Genomic DNA, 20260 nt, shown 5'->3' on the forward strand with positions numbered 1-20260 from the left:
TGGTTCCGGTGTCTGAGTGTCGGAGGTAGTGAATGTGTAAGAATGAGAAGGGGGGGAAAGTACATATTATAGCATGCACTTCATTCCTCTGCTAATTGTACTTGAATTTATATAATGTCAGGAATTAAAGGATTGTTTTGGTGAAAAAGAAAATCTACACAATTGTACATTTGCGCCTCGTGTAGTCGATCAACCGAGACATGCTTTGGAATTTGAAGTCCGTCTCTTAGTTTTACACCAGGGCTTCGAGGCTAATGTAGCAAACACATCATTGCTGTGAGAGACCCAAAATCTTTTCTGTAATTACATGCCTAAAACTTTTTATACATTATCTTTTTGCTATAATTCTCCCTTCAAACTTTGAGTGGACGGGGCTTAGAAAATGAAATGGCTAAGAAAGATTCAAAAAAATAAATAAATCAAATCAAATTTAAATAGAAAGGTATTCCATTTTTTCAAAATGGCTGCCTCTATCACATTACAGCATCCAGCCATACGGTGAAGTTTGCTTATCTTTTCTGAAAAGCACATCAGCAAGTTTGCTCGATGTTACTTACTGTAACTATTGGATGCGGTTTGAGCTATTTGTGTGAGCAAATACTTCTGTAAATGGTTTTGGGTGAGAGAGACCTCTTATTTGTGAACTACAGTACATTAAGCTTGTAGCTGCGGTGAAAATGTAAAGATGCAAACGTCAGACACAAAACTAGGGCTGGGCGACATGACATAAATATCATATCACGGTACTTGAGGACATTTCTAAAATATGTAATTTAGCTAACAAACTGTCTGCAAAATGATAGCGAAATAAACAGTGTTAAACTGAGTTTGATGATACTTTTCCTTAATGCCTACAAAGACAAAGATTGTGTTTTGTTTTTTTTTTGTTTTTTTTTTAAAATTAAAATTGGCAAATCAGCTGCATCCATTCAGTACCATTTAATTTGTCATTAATAAAAAAATTAAATAATACACCTTCATACTAACGATATCTCAGAAAAGTGTATTGTGTAATCAGTTATCATGATATCGATATTATATCGTTATATCACTCAGCCCTACACAAAACATGGCTCGGTTGATCAACTACCTCTTCGGGGAAGAGGGTTTTTTTTAAATTTATTTTTTATTTTTTACTCAACCAAGTTTCTTACTCAATTTGTGTCTGGTTTTAACTACCCAAGAATTTCACCACTGCTTCCTTTGGACTCCCACTGAATCATATTACAGCAACTTCTGTAGCTGTATAATCCACTCCTGTCGTAAATGTTGCTACTTCTGCTACCACTCCCAGCATGTAGTTCACGTTCTCATACATGATTTGATTGACATTTTTAGACTAACTTATCACACCGTGAAAACGCCTCTGTTCAGTAAATCAAGAACCTACGGCATTGATTGATATGGTGATATTGAAACATTGGTTAGGTTCGCTATGATTAAAAAAAGCTTTTGAATGCATTCTCACATCACAACCATAAACAATAAATTTATCCAAACACGACAACTCCCAGTAAGCACCCTACTGGTAGCTTTGTTTTTTTTGCTTTCGGCACAGTAGGACTTCTTAAGACTGTCAATTTTCCCACTAAGGCTTGGCTCTGAAATCTGGAATGCACACAGTATGTGGTCATGCGTAATGCTCTGCACGCTAGTATGTGGAGAATTCACCTCCAGGTGCGCTGAAGAACGAGACAGAAAATGCCTTGGTGCCACTTTGCTCGCTGTAAACAGAGTCCTTAAATAGGTGTGGAATCTCTAGTACTAGTCTGACGTCTGCCTTGTGATTTGTTGTACACGTCTGTACAGTGTTATCATTTAGCTGTGTAATGCAAATCAATCTGCCTTGTTATCATTTCTCTTTCTGTGTGCTGTCTTTTTTTTTTTTTTTTTTTTTTTTTTTTAAATTGTTGTTGGCAGAGCCATTCAAAGGGGAAACCCTGGTTACTTGATAAAGGTAACATTTAAATACTACATGAATGTTGTTTCAATACCCTCCTATTATTTTGGGGAGTTACATACATTGTTATGGGTCAAAATGACTTCCACAGTTTAAATACACACAACCGGCTTAAAACAGTAAACCTTTTATGATGAGAAGAAATATTTGCATATAAGTTCATGATCCTAAATAAGGAAATGTCAAAAAATTTCAAAGCGAGATTAACCAGTATTTCAGACATGTTAAATTATGGGTCAATTTGACAGGAGAGTTAAAATCAACAGAGATGTGCTGGTATTAATGTGACTCTGGCGTGATGGTGAATGCCGTAATGATCATTTTTCTGATTTCTGTTTCTATTGATCATTGTTGGTAAAGGTTTATACCAGTAGATCACAGCTGAAATGTTCATTACTTTGTCACTGTTGTTCAATCAATTATATTGCACTTTATCATTTTTAAATTATTAAGAAAATTCCTTTCTTTTACAATCGCTTATGTTAAGTCTTGAAAATGGAATTAACGTTCCTGCGTTACATCAAGAGTCACCTTTTTAAATGATAGACAAAGTTAATAAATGCAACTGCTGTATTAAGTCAAAGATACAGTGGTTAATAATTTCCCCAAAGTTGACCAAATATCAGTTTTTAATTGAATGCCTGTGAAGCAAGCTAGTTCCTGGTATCGCTTGTGTATATAGCAGCAAAAAACTGTCATACCTACAACGGGTTTGTAGAATGAGTTTTATATCTAGGGTATGCATGTGACGTCACGGTAGCCGGAACTCGCCACGGTCACGCCCACTGAGTGGCAAAAAGACTGAGCGGCAGCATTAGTGTTCTGCGAAAACACAGAAATAACACAGCTAAAATGGGAAAAAGCTGTTGTGAGATCGTCTGTGCTAACAGATTCAACAAGAATTCGGTGCTATCTCTTTTTCCAAAAAACATTCAGTCCTTTTTTACTAAGTGGACCAGTGTAAGTGTAAGTTCTTTTGGCATGTGGTGTACAATGATGAATAATTTGCTCCATATTTCTTTTTAAACGCTGCCTATTTGCACTGATGAATAATGGGGGCTCATTCATTCTCTGACAGTGTTTTACCTTCACAAATGTATAACATTAGTACGTGGAAGCAGTGTTGGCTACCTAGGACTAGCTAGCTTATGCTTTACCAGATAAAACTATATAATAAAATAAAAATAGTTGTACATACTGCCAGAATTTTTATTGGTGTTCTTGTCACTTTAGTTTCAAGCCTCAAGGCTCTTGTATGCCTTCAGGCTTCAGGTATATATAAATGTCAGGAAAACTGATTTCTGGCCACATGCCAACGTCCTTGGACCACAGGTTCTTAGGCAAGTTGTAAGGGTCACTGTTGAGTCCAACTGCCTTTAATTTAAGCTAATAATTGTTAGTTATACCAATGTTTTTGCAGCTTCTCCTATTAAAACCAGCCATTTTGCTGGATGTTTTGCCGCTCAGTCCGGCTGCGGGGGACGTGTTCCGGCAGGAAAGTGACGTCAATGCGTACCCTCTATATAAATGCTCTTCCTCCAGAATGTTTCATTTTAACAGCAAGAAAACTCTGTTGTTGTCAAATGTGGAACGCTAGTTGTGCCACTCACTGATAAATGTTAGTTTGGCAACCAGTAGTAGAACCACCTACGATACTGGCGACTTCATAGTACAGCGACTGGCAACTTTCAAATCGCTGTACGTGTGAATGTACCTTTTACCGACTGCTCTGACACTGGAGCCTCCTTCCATAAATGTTAAACCTCATCTTGCAGAAAGCTTCACCATCGAACCAAAATGTTTACTATGAGTCTTTGATTACGTGGAGCATCTGCCAGTCCCTGTGCGTGAGCTGGTACTAGAGAAAAATGGTAACGTATTGGAATGAGTGCATTAAAGTGCACCTATTATGGTTTTTCAAATATTACCTTTCATGTAGTGTGCGATTGAGCTGTTTGTGAATGTACAAACATCTGCAAAATTTCAAAGATTCCAAAAGAAGGAACCGATTCTGAACAGCTGAAACGAGTCGTTAGTAAGTTCAGACTTACTTCCTGTACAAACCTATGTAATTTGGCAACAAAAACCCAACAGATGGAGCTGAAACTCGTTATGGTAGTGGGTGTTTCCTTTTTGACACGTGCCGACAGCAGTAGACCAATCACAACAGACTGGGACATCTGACCAATCGGAGCAGACTATGCTCTCTGAAAGGAGGAGTTTAGAACGAATCCTTTAGAACGGATCATTTAACGAGTCGTTTGTGACCCTGGGGTGAAAAAAGGTAATACGGCAATTGAAATTATGAGCACGTTGAAGTGTTTTTTCACCTTGGACACATGTAAATCTATTGTATGAGACTTTTAAATCAAAATTAGGCACGCTTCAAAACCATAATAGGTGCTCTTTAACATATAAACTGTTACTGGCCGAGCCATGCTATTATAGAATCGAGACTTCAACAGCGCTGTGGTATAAAATATATACATGTACATACTACCTTAAATGATTTCTCAAATTGGAACACTGAGTGAAAATCTTATCCAAGTTTCTGTGTTTTTATTTATTTATTTTACAGGATTATAGGATTGTTGCTAATAAGAATGAAACTATATTTAAATGTGATGCTATATTTAAATTTGGTGCCTGAAATGCAGACTTAATGAGGATATTTTGTTCAACTTTACCTTAGTTAACTTGGCTTTACTATGCCACTCCACTTGTGCCACTCATGTTTCGATACTGTTGAAACTGCGCTCGAGTATATCTGTCAACATCCTCTAAGTGTAAATCATATCGAGAAGTCTGTTGGGTGGTTTGGTGGGTAGTTTGGCATGCGACGTGTGGTCTCGGCAATCGGGCCACCCACTAGTAATGATATTGCACAAGACCTTTCATTTTGTTTGCTTTAAATTGCAGGTTTCTGTAAGAGTTAAAAACAGTGCCGTGTGCAGAGGCTGGGAAATGGAAAGGGGGGGTGGGGGAGCGTCGTTATATAATCTTATGTATGTGTATTGTGGTGTTTTCGTTATTTTTTTTTTTTTTTTTTTAAAGCCCACTGGTGTTCAGGTAAAGAGTGAGGTGTGGTATGAGGTGTGGCCTTTCAAAATGAAGAATTCCACTCGTACAATGCGTCTAAATTTATAATGGTAGTCTTCACTTAGAGTTAAATACCAAGTTCTTACCTACAGCATTACTTACTATAGCTATGTTTAGTGATTATGGGAGGGCCAGCTTTCTTTTATATACAAACATAGTCTTCATACAGGTTCTCAGTTTCTCATGGTTTTTTTTTTTTTTTTTTTTTGCGATGGGTTTTCTGAAAACGTCAAGTGAAAGACATGAGTATTTGTTTGTGCTCTATTGTACAGACATGGCACATCTCTGACTGAAAAAACTCTTAATACCTCAGTTTGAGAGAGAAACGGAGAAGAGAGAGAAAACGAGTGCACTTTGGATTGTGGAAAATGTGTACACGTCTATTCAACAGATAATTGACCTGAAAAACCACTGGTTGTGTTCTGCTGTAGGAGGCACTTATTTTGCTACCATGAGCTAGGTCCTATAGAGGCAAGCATCAGTGTAAATTAGTACAAGTTTCTTCAGACTGATCACCTCTTACCCTGTGATGAAACATTTCTGTCCTGATGGGAGTGGACTGGGCGACATGGTTTTACAGGATGACATAGTTTGATGAATATGAAAATGTTCATCACATGCTATGGTCTTCAGTCACCAGGTGTGAAGCCATCTGAACGCATAAGGGAGATTTTAGAGCGATGTGCTAGACAGCGCTCTTTAACACGATCAGAATTAAGACGCACTGACATTACTTGTAGTGGCCTGACACTTTACTAAAACACTTTCTTGTTGTTGTTTTTCCTTTCATTTGTCTCTTGTATGTACACCGAAATGATAAAATACCAAAGAAACGTTGAAGAAAAAAAGTTTATCGTGGTACAGCTGAGCTGTGATAGGAGAGCAATTCATCTCTCATACAACAATTTATTCAAGATCATAAAAGGGGAACCTTAGTATTATCTAGCCTGTTTCTTCTTTTCTCTTTTGAGGACATTACTTCTTATTACAAAACCAGTTTCGTATAGTTTCCTGTTATGTGATGTGGCAGGCTGAAAGTAGTGGAGCTCTCTGGAGGACAATGCAGAGGATGTGTACTTTAACTACACTGTAGTGCACACTAGCTGTTTGATAGGTATTAAGCACACACGTTGTTGCCTCTGGCATAACGGTGTCCCATTTATTTCTTGTGTAAACATTGCGATCTTTGGAAAAATGTCTTTCCTTGGAATATTAAAACCATAAACCCTAATGATAATTATGGCAGACATTGCTCATAGAGACTTTCCTCAAGCTTGGATGATCTAATATTACCTCTCGGTTGCTTGGATGCGGTACTGAAGCCAATGCACAGCAGTAAGGAGTGTGGAAAGCTTGGGCCTGTTGGAACAGCGCAGCTCAGCAAAAAAAAAAAACGAAACTCCCAAACTTACCCTTCCGGTTTTGAGCTAAAATATCACTGGTAATCTTAGATGATATCGGTGATGGGCTGTCTTTGTTGCACCTGTAGGAAAGTTGAGCTTCTGCAGTGGTATGCCTCTCAGTGGTGGTGGTGATGATGATGATGATGATGATGATGATATCTGTTAATAACACACGGGTTGAGCAATGCATGTTGAGGTCTTATCATCGGAATAACAAGAACCTAGTGTGCATAAGCTATACTGTACATAATACTCACTCACTGGAGGATAGCTAGACAGCTAGATTAGTTTCAGGTCCATAATGCCCTCTAGATAGAAAGTTTATAAACAGAAAATGAAATTTATTGCTGTTAACCAACCACGTATCAAACCAAGCAATGTAAATCTTCTTGCTTGTTATTTATCCTTTTATGTATGTTGATTGGACCGGGTTTGTTTAGTTTCTCCTAAAATTATATTTTGGGAATGAAAGAAATGATGTAATCCACCTTGTTCATGTTCATCGTTTCTCATGCGCCTCCTCGATGACGTGTTGAGGATGTAAATAATCTTATTCAGGATGTTAAGCAACAAACAAGATGACAGAGGATGCCAAAAATGATTCTGATGTCATTTTGCTGTGAAAAAAGAGAGGGAGAGAGAGACGCGTCTTAGCCCTGCTAGCATATTTTTTACCAGCAGCTCTGCTGTCTCTGCTTTGTGGCTGAAACGTTGCTGCTCTGCTGCTTGCACATTCAATTCCCCGGAGCACACGCTTGTTTGAGCAGGAAAGGGCACACGCCCTCATGTTTGTCTACCCCCTCCCTTCATCCCTCCATCCCTTTTCTTTCTTTCCCTCTCTCTCTCTCTCTCTCTCTGGCCTGCAGTGAAAGGCCTTCTGAATGTCTGAATCTCAGGCGGACTTATTTAGCTGTGGGTTGACCTGCTTGTCCTGGCCTCAAGTGTCAACTTGCTGTTTAGTTTATCATTCGTTTTCTGCATGAGATTGTGTAGGCGTGAGAGAGTGTCACTTCTGATATAATGAATAGCTCTTTTTGCTCCATCTCCAGAGTGTACTCTCTGGTCACAGCTGTGTTACTGATCTATGTGAGCTCTCTGGTCACAGCTGTGTTCTCAATCTTGGGGGAGAAAAAACAGTATCTGTATTGTGTATTGAGCAGAACAGTTAGCATATTTTCTGGACAATAATGAGGGAGGTGGGGGAGACTCAGTTTGTGTGTATGTGGGTGTATATATACACGTGTGTGTGGTGAGAGACATTATTTTTATATACATTATATTACATTATATTACATTATATTATATTTATTGCCAAATTGTCCTGTGTGGGTGATTGTGCCCTGTGATAGGTTGGCACCCCATCCAGGGTTTCCCCCCTGCCTTGTGCCCCGAGTCCCCTGGGATAGACTCCAGACTCTCTGTGACCCTGTGTAGGATAAGCAGTAGAATACATTCTACAGTATGACACTTTGTGACTATAAATAATGAATAAAACATGATGGGACACGGTGTCGTGGGAAAATAATCAGCAACATGGTAATGTTCTGTCAGTGTTTTATTCCTCTTATACCAGAGCAATTTGACAATAACTTTTTTTTTTTTAAACCCCCCTTTATAGTTGCATTTAATGTTGTTAATATTTAAGTAAAAAGTTAGTTCTCATCACTTGCGCTATAGCAGCTAAAAACAGTCACCCCCTCAGTTTCTCTTGAGGTTAATACAGCAAAAAAAAAAGCATGTCATGTTAGTGAGAAACCACAAAAGCCCGAGTGCTCTGTCCTGTAAACTTTCCCATGCCAGTAAACGTAAAGCGGCATCTTTCTCTGACTGTTACAAAGCACGAGCACTGGAGACTCATTCCATAAATGTTAAATAAACACTGCCTTTTAGAAAGCGTTACCATATCAACAGCTGTGTGTTTTATTTTGGTTTTAACACATTTATGAAACTTGTCTATTATTATCCTTGGATTATGTGGTGTGTTGGCCATACACAAGTGCAAGTCAGTTAGCTGGCTCGTACTGTAGCATAGCAAATATGGTAATATCAGAGAAGCCTGATTTACTTTTGTGCATGGTTTCGCTTTAGGTTTATTTTGATTATTCATTTCCTCCTTATTTGACATTAATGCTGAATTTAGTAGTCTTCTTTTGCTTCCATAGTCAAAACTCTTGTTTCACACAATAACTTCTCCTTTCTAAATGTTAACCTGCAACATCTTAAGAGAAGTGACATACTTCTTAGGAAATTTCTGGTAACGAGAGCAGGTGAAAGTATGAAGGAAAGCTGACTGAGACATGATGAGATATGAAGTAGGGCTAACCTGGCCACAGGATAATGGTGAGAGATGAGTCAGAAAGAACAGGGAGTGCTGGGATTTCACTGCTGGAGTGTAATGGATGGAAGACTGCCTCAGACTTTTTCTCTCTAGCTCCTGTGTTTGTGTGCTCTCTTTATGCCGCTTATTTTTGGGGTGTGGCTTGCAGTCTGGCACAGCGTTACTATGGGGAAATCTGAAAAACACTTTGGGAATTGTCAGGGTTTTCACCTAGCCATTTCCACTCGAGCGCTGGTACACAATGCAAAGCTTTTAGCCGAACCTCAGCATTGCCTCATCATGGCCGAGCTCGAGTACAAACTGAGGAAGAAGATTGCGAGGGAGAGACAGAGGGACAGGTGTGCCTTTCACCTCGATATTTCAATGTAGTCAGATAACTCTTGCCACAGATTTGCTTCTCCTCACGTGTTCACTCGTGTGAACAGACACACACCCATCCCTTACACTGTATTAGGCTCTATACTTGTATAGGTACCTTTTCATTTCTTCACCTTTTCAGTGTAATTCGAATTTCTCTTGCATCTCCACCCCTGACTTTGAGCTGCACTCTGATTGGTCGAGTGAGTAGATAGACCATTGCCTTTTGAAGTCCTTTATATAAGGCAGGAAATTACTGTTTGTGCTCTGGAGCCATGGAATGCTCTAGACCTGTGTGGGGGGGGGGGATGTGCAGCTTTTGTGCAGTGAGATTTCTAAAAGAAATAGTTCAGACAAAAATGACTTTCATGGAAAAAAGAATTACATTTGTAAATTTTTCCAGTGATCTCACATTGTCAACGTTTTTGGGTCTGTGTGACGTTTGCTTCTTTAGTTTTTCCTTAGTGCTACAAGGCTAATACGTAAGGGAAGCTTCACACATTCGCCTCAAAAGGGATTTACTACAGAAGTAACATTTGTGAATATATACAGGGTGTCCCATAAGTCTCCATGCATGGGGGACTATGTTTGCCGACACCACGTCGGTTGTGTCTTCGTCAGTGGATGTTCATGCACTTTCACGACCCGGTTGGTCCGCAACACTTCCAGACTTTATGAATTTTTTTGTTAATAAGTTTAGCAGCGCTGTCATGTTTGATGTGCTTCCTATGTTTCCTGTTTAAAGTTTCTCGATCGAGCCATGAGAATGATTTCGGTAGGTTCTTCTTTCACCAAAGGTGTTTTAAAGGCTATCGGGAGAGAAAGTGTGTGGGTGTGTGTCTGTCCCTATGTATGGGGACTTTTGGGACACCCTGTAGTTTCATGAATATAGCAGAATATATTTTTGGAGCAATGTTTTCCGATACAAAAATAAAGGGTCAGACGCTTTTGCTTTACTTGTTAGCTTTGTTATCCTGGGAACGCTGAAGCAAACTTCTGACAGCAAACAATCCTTGGTGGTATTTTTCCCAATCCCACAAATGTAGTTAATTTAGTTAATCTTTTTTAACATTTTTGGTAGAACGATTCCCTTAACTCCTGATCTGCAGCACTAAATTATATTGAATGTTGCTGATGGAGTTTGATCTCCGTTCTCTGCTTTCTCAAAAATGAATCAAGCGAAATCCTCCGCTGACACTCTCCATGCTTCTGCCTCTTGCTATTAGATTGACCCCTGAACAGTGTGATCTTATCCTTTCCTGCCGCACACAAAAAGGAAGCCATGCGCCAGATGCAGTTTCACAGCCGCCCTGAACACTGACTACGTTTACACGGACAGCAGTAATCGAATTATTGACCTTATTCTGAATAAAACAATATTCTGATTAAGCTGTTTACATGAGTTGCTTTTAGACTATTCCCTTCATGTACCAGTTTTACATGTTCTAGGACATGGATCGATTAACGGCACACGTCATTACATCCTCACGCCGTCCGAATTTCCCTCCAGAATTTCACGTATCGACGTACAGTTGGTCTTCGTTATGGTACCGTATACAGTTTTGGGTGTTTCACTTTTAATTTTACGAAGGCTTCAAGTGCGGTTAATTATTTGTCATGCTATACGTGCAAATAGACGACTGCTTGAAGCCATGGGCTGCGTCCCAAACCGCATACTGACCTGCTATGTAGTAGCTGAAATACATGTATTTCACCTAATGTATATACTGTAGTAGGTAAGTACGTGGTTTGGGACGCAACCGTGCTCTCTTGTTTGCCGTAAAACGGTTGAGCACTGCCGTGTGTGTGAGTACGTGTTCTGTCGCAAAATGCGGTGAAAACTCACACGACGTTAATAGTGTGATTAAGGTGTGTACATGTCTGTAATACACGTCAATAATGCGACTAAAACAGGAGTACTCCACAGGTATTAATTCGATTTGTGATTACTTCGAGTATGACTTTTTAGTCAGAATAAGGCCATCAATAATTGCTGTTTACATGATGGTTTCTTAATCTGAGTATCGTCTTAATCCGGTTAATATCGGATTATTGTTGTCCATGTAAACGTACTGAGAGTCTCCTCTGATATCATTTCTCTTCTACTCAACTTCGCAGACAAACAGTAATTAGAAACAGGCCCGGCCTTGGTTGTAGCTCCTGGCACGTGTCTTCGTGTCTTCATGCTGGATTCAAACCATTGAAGGTCTCCAGCCATGCTCACAGCAGTGACTAATTAGTGTGTGTGTATGTGTGCGACCAGTCGGGTGTGTCCTTAATAAAAAAATCTATTAGTGTGTAAATGTCAGTGTGTGAGAGTGAAAGGACGACTGTTTCCAGTGGAGCTGAAAAGCAGAGAGCTGTCTTTCTGAATGTGGAGTCTGTGTGAGAGCAGGGTGCATAGAGACTCGCTGGGCGGAGGGCCTGATTTAACACTGTGTTGTGTGTACGTTCAAGCCATTTCAGCTGCCATCTGCTAGTTCAAGCATTTAGGAGCAGATGACTAAGATTGGCCAAGCCTGTGGAGTTACTGTACAAAAGTCTGGTGAGGAGTTATTCTGAACTTGGTGCATGTGAGATTCATTAGTGCTGAGGAGGAGAAGAGGATCCCTTCTGGAAAATAGTTAGCATTTTTACAGACAGAGCGGCATCGTTTTGCCCAAAGTAGAAGTTGCAACTTGACGATAAACAGTTGACATTTTGCGAACATGGATTATTTTAACGTTCGTGTCTTGACTTTCTTAAAGGAATTCTCCAGCAACTTTTTGAACTCGCATCTGCCCACCACATCTGTAGCTAACGTGCAGTTTCTGCCGGTAATATTATTTCCCTGTAACAGAAACAACAAACCTGAAACTCCCTTTCATTGGAAGTTTGTTATAGTGGTGCTTGAAAGTTTGTGAACCCTTTTAGAATTTTCTATATTTCTGAATAAGTATGACCTAAAACATCAGATTTTCACACATGTCCTCAAAGTGCAAAGAGATCCCTATTGAACAAATGCGGTGAAAAATATTATACACTGTCAGTTATTTATTGAGGTAAACGATCAAATATTTAATATCTGTGTGTGGCAAAAGTATTTGAACCGCTAAGATTAGCAGTTAATTTGAAAGTGAGAGTTTGGACTCCACCAATCAACAATCACAGATTGTGTACAAATGGAGGAAATCTAAGACATTATTACCCTCTTCAGGAGTGGTCGACCAACAAAGATCACTCCAAGAGCAAGACGTGTGATAGTCCATAAGGTCATAAAGGAACTCGGGGTAACTTCTAAGCAACTGAAGGCCTCTCTCACGTTGGCTGATGTTAATGTTCATGAGTCCACCATCAGAACACTGAATAACAGTGGTGTGCATGGCAGGATTGCAAAGAGAAAGCCACTGCTCTCCAAAAAGAACATTGCTGCCCATCTGCAGTTTGCAAAAGATCACATGGACAACCCAGAAGGCTATTGGGGAAAACAAGTTGTGTCAGTGGAGGAGACCAAAATGGAACTTTTTGGTTTAAATGAGAAGCGTTATGTTCGGTGAAAGGAGAACATTGTATTCCAGCATAAGAACCTTATCCCACCTGTGAAACGTGGTGGTGGTGGTAGTGTCATGGTTTGGCCTGTTTTGCGGCATTCATTGATGGAACAATGAATTCTGAAGTTTATCAGCGAATTCTAAAGGAAAATGTCAGGACATCTATCTATGAGCTGAATCTCAAGAGAAAGTGGGTCATGCAGCAACGTGAGAAGTGACATTTGAACTGAGATTTTTCTCAATTCCATGAAAGTTAATTATGAAGCAAATCCAAACACTTGATTCAATCTACTTATTGGACCAATCTGTCTGATGTTTTAGTTCCCCACTCATAACTTTTAGTTCCTACCTGCATTTAGTGCTCTTTAAGTGGCACAACTGACTTGTTGCCAGTCTGTGAGAATGCAGAGCAAGTGAGGTTCGAGTTTGTCAAACACTTTTTTGGGGTGTGTTTGTGTTTTGGTAATTGCATACACTTTTATATATGCTAGAAACCATTGGAGTATTCCTTTAAATTCCTTCCAAAGTATGCATCTGTTCATACATAACCTTCATGTCTTTATTCTTAGTGTCAAAGAAATCATTTTTACATTTTCAGTACATTTTCTCTACCAGTTAGCAGAAACGTTGTTTCGAGGGTTCTTCGGCTTTGGTTTCAGCACTTGTGCAATATTGTAAAATTGTTGTGAACCTGTAACCGTTTCATCGGTCTGAACCCTTCTGATACGTATATGGCTCGGTGTTGTGCTGAAAACCCGAGAGTGATTAGAAGGAAATTGGTGTGTGAAAAAGTCAAGCTTGAGGAGCAAGCAAGTGAATTTAAGTTTGAGGACATGTTTTAAGACAAAAGAAGAGCAAATTTCATGTGCAATATATATTTTGGAAATTTGATTTGAGTACAGCGCCATGAACTTTGGGATGGATACTAAAATCAGGGATCCAGTTCAGAGTAAACTACTGGGCTCTCAGATTTTCACAGTAAAATAATATGATCAGAGAACACCTCAGGTGAAGTGTGAGGTAACGGCAGACATATTTTCCCACCTTGGAAACAGATAAAAGCTGAGAATCCAGGCTCTCGCAAGACAAATAAGACTGCAGTAATATTGGAAGAATGCTGTTTGCTGTCGACAGGTTATTGTTTAGATAATGAAAGTATGTGGATGAGTTTTGGTGTGTGTGTAGGGTTATATTGAGGTCATCAAATATTTTTGCCTTTCTCCGTCATAACAGTACGTCTCGACAGAAGCGTTTCAACGTACATATGTCTTGAAATACATAAAATGTTAATGTTGCTAAAAGCATCAGTTAGTCACCACATCACCACATGTTACAAACGCGTTAATGTAAGCCGATGATTACAAACCAGCACAGTGTTTATATTGTATTTCCCACACTCAGAGCTGACCGTTAAAGCCTTAAGCTTTCAATCCTGTTATTTAAATAATTATTTTAACACAGTGACTCGTATTATTGGCATCAGTCCCAATTTTCACTCTTAACCTGTTTTTGTGTTTGTGTGGGTGTGTGCACACAGCTGGATGGAGGCCTGTTTGGACGAGGAGCTTCCCCCCACCACCGAACTGGAGGAAGGCCTGCGAAATGGCGTCTACCTGGCAAAGCTCGGCAACTTTTTCGCCCCACATGTCGTCTCCTTGAAGAGGATCTATGACCGTGAACAGACACGCTACAAGGTGAAAGCAGAGCAAAAAAAATTCATGAAGGTGACAGCATACTGATTATATCACACTTGAGGAATTCATAACCCCCCCCCCCCCCCTTCTTTCATTCACTGCTTGTAGGCAACTGGGCTCCACTTCAGACACACAGACAATGTGATCCAGTGGCTGAACGCTATGGCTGATAAAGGCCTTCCCAAGGTAAGAAGTGTGGATGATGTCTGTGGGGAAAGAGGCTGATGGGAAATGCTTATCATCCCAATGAAACGTTGTGTTGAATTGCTTAACTGACTTGCACAACAGCCAGTAGTGTTCAAGAAATGCCACGCTGCTGCCGAATCTAAACAAACCTGACCGTAGCTTGGCAAAGTAGCTAACTACAGAGCAGCAAAAAGATTAATGGCAGCAATATTATTTTACTGATGAGGGAAAAAACCCAGATATATTGTATAAAGATGGAATTGTGGTCTCGCCGAGTCTGAGGAAGCAACGTATTCCATTATCGGAGCATTAAAAAGCCCCAAGTTGCCTAAACATTCCTCTGAGAAGTCCCTGTCCCACAATCAAAACCTTGTACAAAGTCCCCCTCTTCAAAATTTAATAAATTGCTTCCCAGGGGATGGGGAATAGGAAAAGGGAATAGTGTGCACTGTCAAAGATGCACTGATGAACCATGTTTGCTGTGAATGAGCTAAGCAGCTACTACTGTAGAGCAAGACCCAGCTCCAGGAGTGGGATATATATATACACTACCAGTCAAAAGTTTGGAGAGACTTGACTGAAATGTTTCTCATGATCTTAAAAATCTTTTGATCTGAAGGTGTATGATTAAATGTTTGAAATCGGTGTCGTAGACAAAAATGTAATTGTGCCAACATATTCATTTCTTTCATTAGTAAACATTTTATTTACAAAAAAAATATTTCTTTAAACGATTGACTTGGACTGAAATATTCGGAAAAGCAGCCAATAAGAGTCCAGCGTAGGAGGAAACTCCTTTAATACTGTTTAAAAAGCATCTCGGGGAAATTCCTCAAGAAATCGGTCGAGAAAATGGCAAGAATACATTTCTGGAAATTCTAGGCAAAAAGGGTGTCTACTTTGAAGATGCTTCAAAATTATTAAATTATTTAGATTTATTTTGGATTTTTTATCACAACATAATTCCCATAGTTCCATTTGTGTTACTCCAGAATTTTGATATTATTATTATTATTATTATTATTATTATAAAATGTGGAGAATGAGTGTGTCTAAACTTTTGAACTGTAGTATATGCTATATAAAACATGTACAAACACATACCTCATGCATATGTCTATACTACAGATGTTACATTTATGTTTTAGGTGAAGCACCCAGTCACAGTTCAGTAACTAACATCCCTTCATAGACTGAATATCAGCCCTCAGAGCCGTCTAGAACATGATATAGCTTGCCTACTAGCTCAGCGTTTGTGTCATGACAATAGAGAGCTCTCCGTGTAAGCTCACTGAAGTGCTCACTCCCAGGCTCTCCTGTCTCCCCTCCCCCTCCTTAGATCTTCTATCCTGAGACCACAGATATCTACGACAGGAAGAACATGCCACGCTGCATCTACTGCATCCATGCACTCAGGTACACCACAAGTTCCCACGCTGAATCCATTTTCCGTGTATGTGTTTTACATTTAATGCTTGTTTTAAAACTGGTTCAGGGAGTGTTGCGCATAAGTTGCGTTTCTTATGAAATCAAGTCACTGGCCCCTTATTCATCACTTGCATAGAAACGAGAATAGATTTGACATTATATGCAGTGCCAGGTGGGCTGGATTGATGCTGGGATTTTCACACACAACAGTCTCTTGAGTTTACGCAAAATGGTGCGAAATACAAAAACATCCGGTAGGAAGTTCACCGAACCTGGAAAGTTATAGATTGAAGGTTTTTCCCGAATTGAAATGATCCAGTTTCTGATTCCAGAGTCTGTGCCCACTTTAGCTTCAGATTCCTGTTCCTGATGTGCTCTGTTGCTGTTGTACCCCAGCCGCTTCAAGGTTTACTGTGTTGTGCATTCTGAGATGCTTTTCTGCTCACCGTAGCTGTAAAGAGTGTTTATTTGAGTTGGTAACTAGAACCAGTCTGGCTATTCCCCTCAGACCTCTCTCATCAACAGGTGTTTCCATCCTCAGAACTGCCACTCATTGGATGCGTCTTGCTTTTCGCACCATTCTGTGTAAACTAGAGACTGTTGTACATGAAAATCCCAGCAGTTTCTGAAATACTTAAAGCAACCCATCTGACAACCACCACCATGCCATTATCAGAGTCCCTGAGCTTTTTCCCCCCGTTCTGATGTCATTAACTGAATCTCTTGACCTGCATCTGCATGGTTTATTTGATTTATGTATTTATTTTTTGTCACATTATTTGCGGTATGATAATTATGAATTATCAGGTGTACCGGTGTTCCTATTAAAGTAGCCAGTGAGTATATATTGCGCTCACCTTTACATGCACTGCAGTGAGACATGATTTTGGTCATACGTACATGCACAGATGAACACTGGGTAAAAATTCTATTCCACTTTGCTTTGCAAATCTGCACAATAATAGATCTAAATTTAGGGCGGAGTCCGATCCAACTCGGACTGTTTGGCGAAGGAAGTGTTCACGTTGCTGCGACGTGAACGTGCCGTTAGAATGCAAGCTTGACTGATCAGGAGATGGTTAGTACGTGTTGTACGTTTAATAGCGGTTTCCAGTGGAAAAGCTGGTGCAAGCACAGTGTTTTAACAGTTCATTCCAGTCCTGCGCTGAGTGGATACACAGCCCACAGGCCATAAATCTTAGCCTGCAAAAGCAGGAAATCGCACAGTGTGGTGGGGGGCGAGAGGTTGGCCAGGGTCTGCTGAGGGCTGAAAGGCAAGGGGGTTTGTGTTTGGAAGAGCTCTGCATCTCGCTGTAGTTGTTTTTAACAGCCCCATGTGTAACAGGAAAGCAGCATGTCTATTGCACAAACATGTTTGTGAGAAGGTTTCGAAAGCCATGCATCGCTGCTTACGGTGATTAATTCCTGTCGAGCGCTTTCAGAAATCAAACCGAGCTTTTTCCTGTAATTCTCCCTTTTCTTATTTCTTTGCAGCCTGTACCTGTTCAAGCTTGGCTTAGCCCCGCAGATCACAGACCTGTACGGCAAAGTGGCCTTCACAGGTGAGTGACCCCCACTGCGCTTCAGCAACCCGCTGAAGTTGTTTTCCATAAGCAACAGGAAGGCTCAAGAACTCCTGTGGAATTTAGGAGTGTATAAGCCATTAGTGATTGTGTGAGCTTTTCCTGTCACTTTAGCCAACCTGCTCAGGCTGCCAAGCTCATGGCAGGGAATCATGATTTAACACACATGCTGAGAACAATGTCCAGCCCTCACTACCAGGGAAAAAAAAACCCATCCAATATGTTTACACGCCCCCTTTTCCACTACCGTGATTTCGCCGTTGGTGCCGTTCAGGGAACCAGGAAAAATTAGCATTAGTAAAGGATATTTAAACAAATTGTGGCTGCAGCCAGCAGTTTGAGTTATAAGTTGTCGTCTTGGCTGTCGGCTTGCAGGTTCTTGGTTTCAGATCAGCAGCATTTTGCTTTCGAGACTCCTTTCCTGGTAGAAAAGTCCAAACCAGTTCAAAAGTAACTTTAAAAATCCTGTCCTAAGATCAGCACCTGCACCTTGTTGGTGGAAATGGGTTCAAGTGAAGCTCAGATATGATACATGGCATTTTGTAAACATGAAATTTATGGTTAAAAATCGCTCATATAGTGCCTGTTTTTGTCTGGCACTATTACATTTGACCTAATATATGCTTAATCTTTGTCTTTCAGAGGAGGAGATTAACAACATGAAGATCGAGCTGGAGAAGTACAACATTCAGATGCCAGCTTTTAGCAAGATTGGCGGGATCCTGGCTAACGAGTTGTCTGTTGATGAGGCAGCTTGTGAGCATTATTTACATGTTCTACTTATGTGCTACGATCTAACGATGATCAAGTATAGATACAGTTGAATTCAAAAGTTCGAATTAATGAAAGAAAAGTAAATGTATCTCTATTTTAGCATTGATTTACAAGCAGCAAAACAACAACCCAAAAGCTACAGACAAATGTAAGATGGTGAAGTTTTGCCATGACGCCATGATTAGTCCCCAGACCTGATTTAAAGGAGGCACTGTGTTCCCATTCATCTTGACATATCTGCTTGGCCAATCTTTGACATCTGGCAAAATCACAACAGATATTTTAGGAAGAATGTGCAGATGGATATTACAACTGCGAGCATCCAAAAGCTGTTCAGAATATAATAATAATAAGAAGAAGAAGATGAGGAAAAAGATGATTTCTCAAAGTGTTGACTCATTACCATGTGAAGGTTGATTAATGCTTTCCCACACGTTTTTAATGCCAGGAAGTTAACAAAGCGCTCGGTTAAGAAATGCTGCTGAATGTTTTTGTTGTTGCTTTGACTCAGTGCACGCTGCAGTGATCGCCATCAATGATGCCATCGAACATGGAGACCCTGCAGGCACAATGGCAGCCATGAGGAACCCCAATGCCATGCTGCTTAACCTGGACGAGAGTGCCGCCCAGCACTACCAAGACACGCTGTTCCAGGCCAAAGCTGAGAAAGTGGCCAATTCCAGGAAGAGGGTACGAGATGTGCATCTTAACCAATCACATAACGTGAAAGTAGCAATCTTCTTAATCCGTTGGTCCTGTCATTGCAAAAGCCCTAAGCTCTGTGTCCGCTGTAGATCGGGGAGAACGTGGAAGCAGAACGGGACGTCTATGAGGAGCTGCTCACCCAGGCTGAAATTCAGGGCAATGTCAACAAAGTTAACTGTAAGTTCCGTGCGAATCTGAATTTATTCACTTATTATTCGACTTAACAGGATGGATTGCTGATGTCACCCTTCTCTTCTGTTACAGTGTCTAATTCCCTGACTTCAGTGGATCAAGCACTATACAGTGCCGATGAGGACAAGCTCTACAAGGTGCTTTCGTCCCCAGTGTTGGGTCTGCAGTCCCTCAAGTCAAAGAACAAAGGATGGTACCTCAAACAGCTGGCGGCAGACCGAGAAGCTAAGGAGCAGGTAATGGAGGAAAAATAGAGCTCAGTTGTTTGTGCTTGTTTCTTTATAACAAGCACACACACACAATGTAATGTAATATAATATATAATGTGTGGTTTTTATATTTTTATATATATGTGTGTGTGTGTGTGTGTGTGTGTGTGTGTGTGTGTGTATGGGTATAAGTAATATTTTGCTTACTGTCGACCCAGAGCGCCCCAGGAGAATTGCTGACCAAAGAAGAGCTGCAGAACGGCGTGGATGCAGCCAATACCGTTGCAGATAGCTATCAGAGAAGTAGGAACCTTTTTTTCATAGCACTTCAAGTCACCTTAATTTAAAAAAAAATGTATCTTTGGGTGTATGAAATATGTCCTTTTTTTGGCAGATGTGATTTAAGTGTCTAGATAACCAAAGTGTGTTTGTCACTACAGTGGCAGATCAATCGAAATCGTGATTTGAAAATCGACTTGGGAAATTTTGGACATGGTGTTTTAAGTTTTGCGGGTCTAAACCGTAATACTGATGTGTTTTGTATTTGAATCGTGGAACCGTTTTACTTTAGAGTGACCGAACGTGTGTCTTTCTCAGTGCTTCAGGCCCTAGAGCGGATAAATGCGGCCATCAGGAAAGGTGTTCCTGAGGACACGGTGAACGAGCTGATGAATCCAGACGCTCAGCTCCCAGCCGTCTACCCCAGAGCCGCTGAGCTCTACCAGAGAGAACTCTTCAGCCTGCAGCAGCAAAGCCCAGAGGTCAGAACATGCACGCACTCGTGCGCACGTACTTAAAATCA

General features: G+C 40.4%; 1 protein-coding gene across 1 annotated transcript in view; it reads left to right on the forward strand.

The window, feature by feature from the left end:
* Positions 1-20260, forward strand: part of iqgap1 (IQ motif containing GTPase activating protein 1) — a 47707-nt gene that overhangs the window by 5793 nt on the left and 21654 nt on the right. The window contains exons 3-12 of the mRNA XM_053616680.1: positions 14225-14381; positions 14490-14567; positions 15907-15983; positions 17490-17557; positions 18221-18334; positions 18864-19042; positions 19147-19234; positions 19322-19485; positions 19677-19761; positions 20056-20219. Coding sequence (XP_053472655.1) covers positions 14225-14381; positions 14490-14567; positions 15907-15983; positions 17490-17557; positions 18221-18334; positions 18864-19042; positions 19147-19234; positions 19322-19485; positions 19677-19761; positions 20056-20219 — 1174 coding nt within the window. The remainder of the gene's footprint in view (positions 1-14224; positions 14382-14489; positions 14568-15906; positions 15984-17489; positions 17558-18220; positions 18335-18863; positions 19043-19146; positions 19235-19321; positions 19486-19676; positions 19762-20055; positions 20220-20260) is intronic.

The sequence above is a fragment of the Ictalurus furcatus genome, chromosome 27 (genome assembly GCF_023375685.1).
Source record: "Ictalurus furcatus strain D&B chromosome 27, Billie_1.0, whole genome shotgun sequence".
Lineage (NCBI taxonomy): Eukaryota > Metazoa > Chordata > Actinopteri > Siluriformes > Ictaluridae > Ictalurus > Ictalurus furcatus.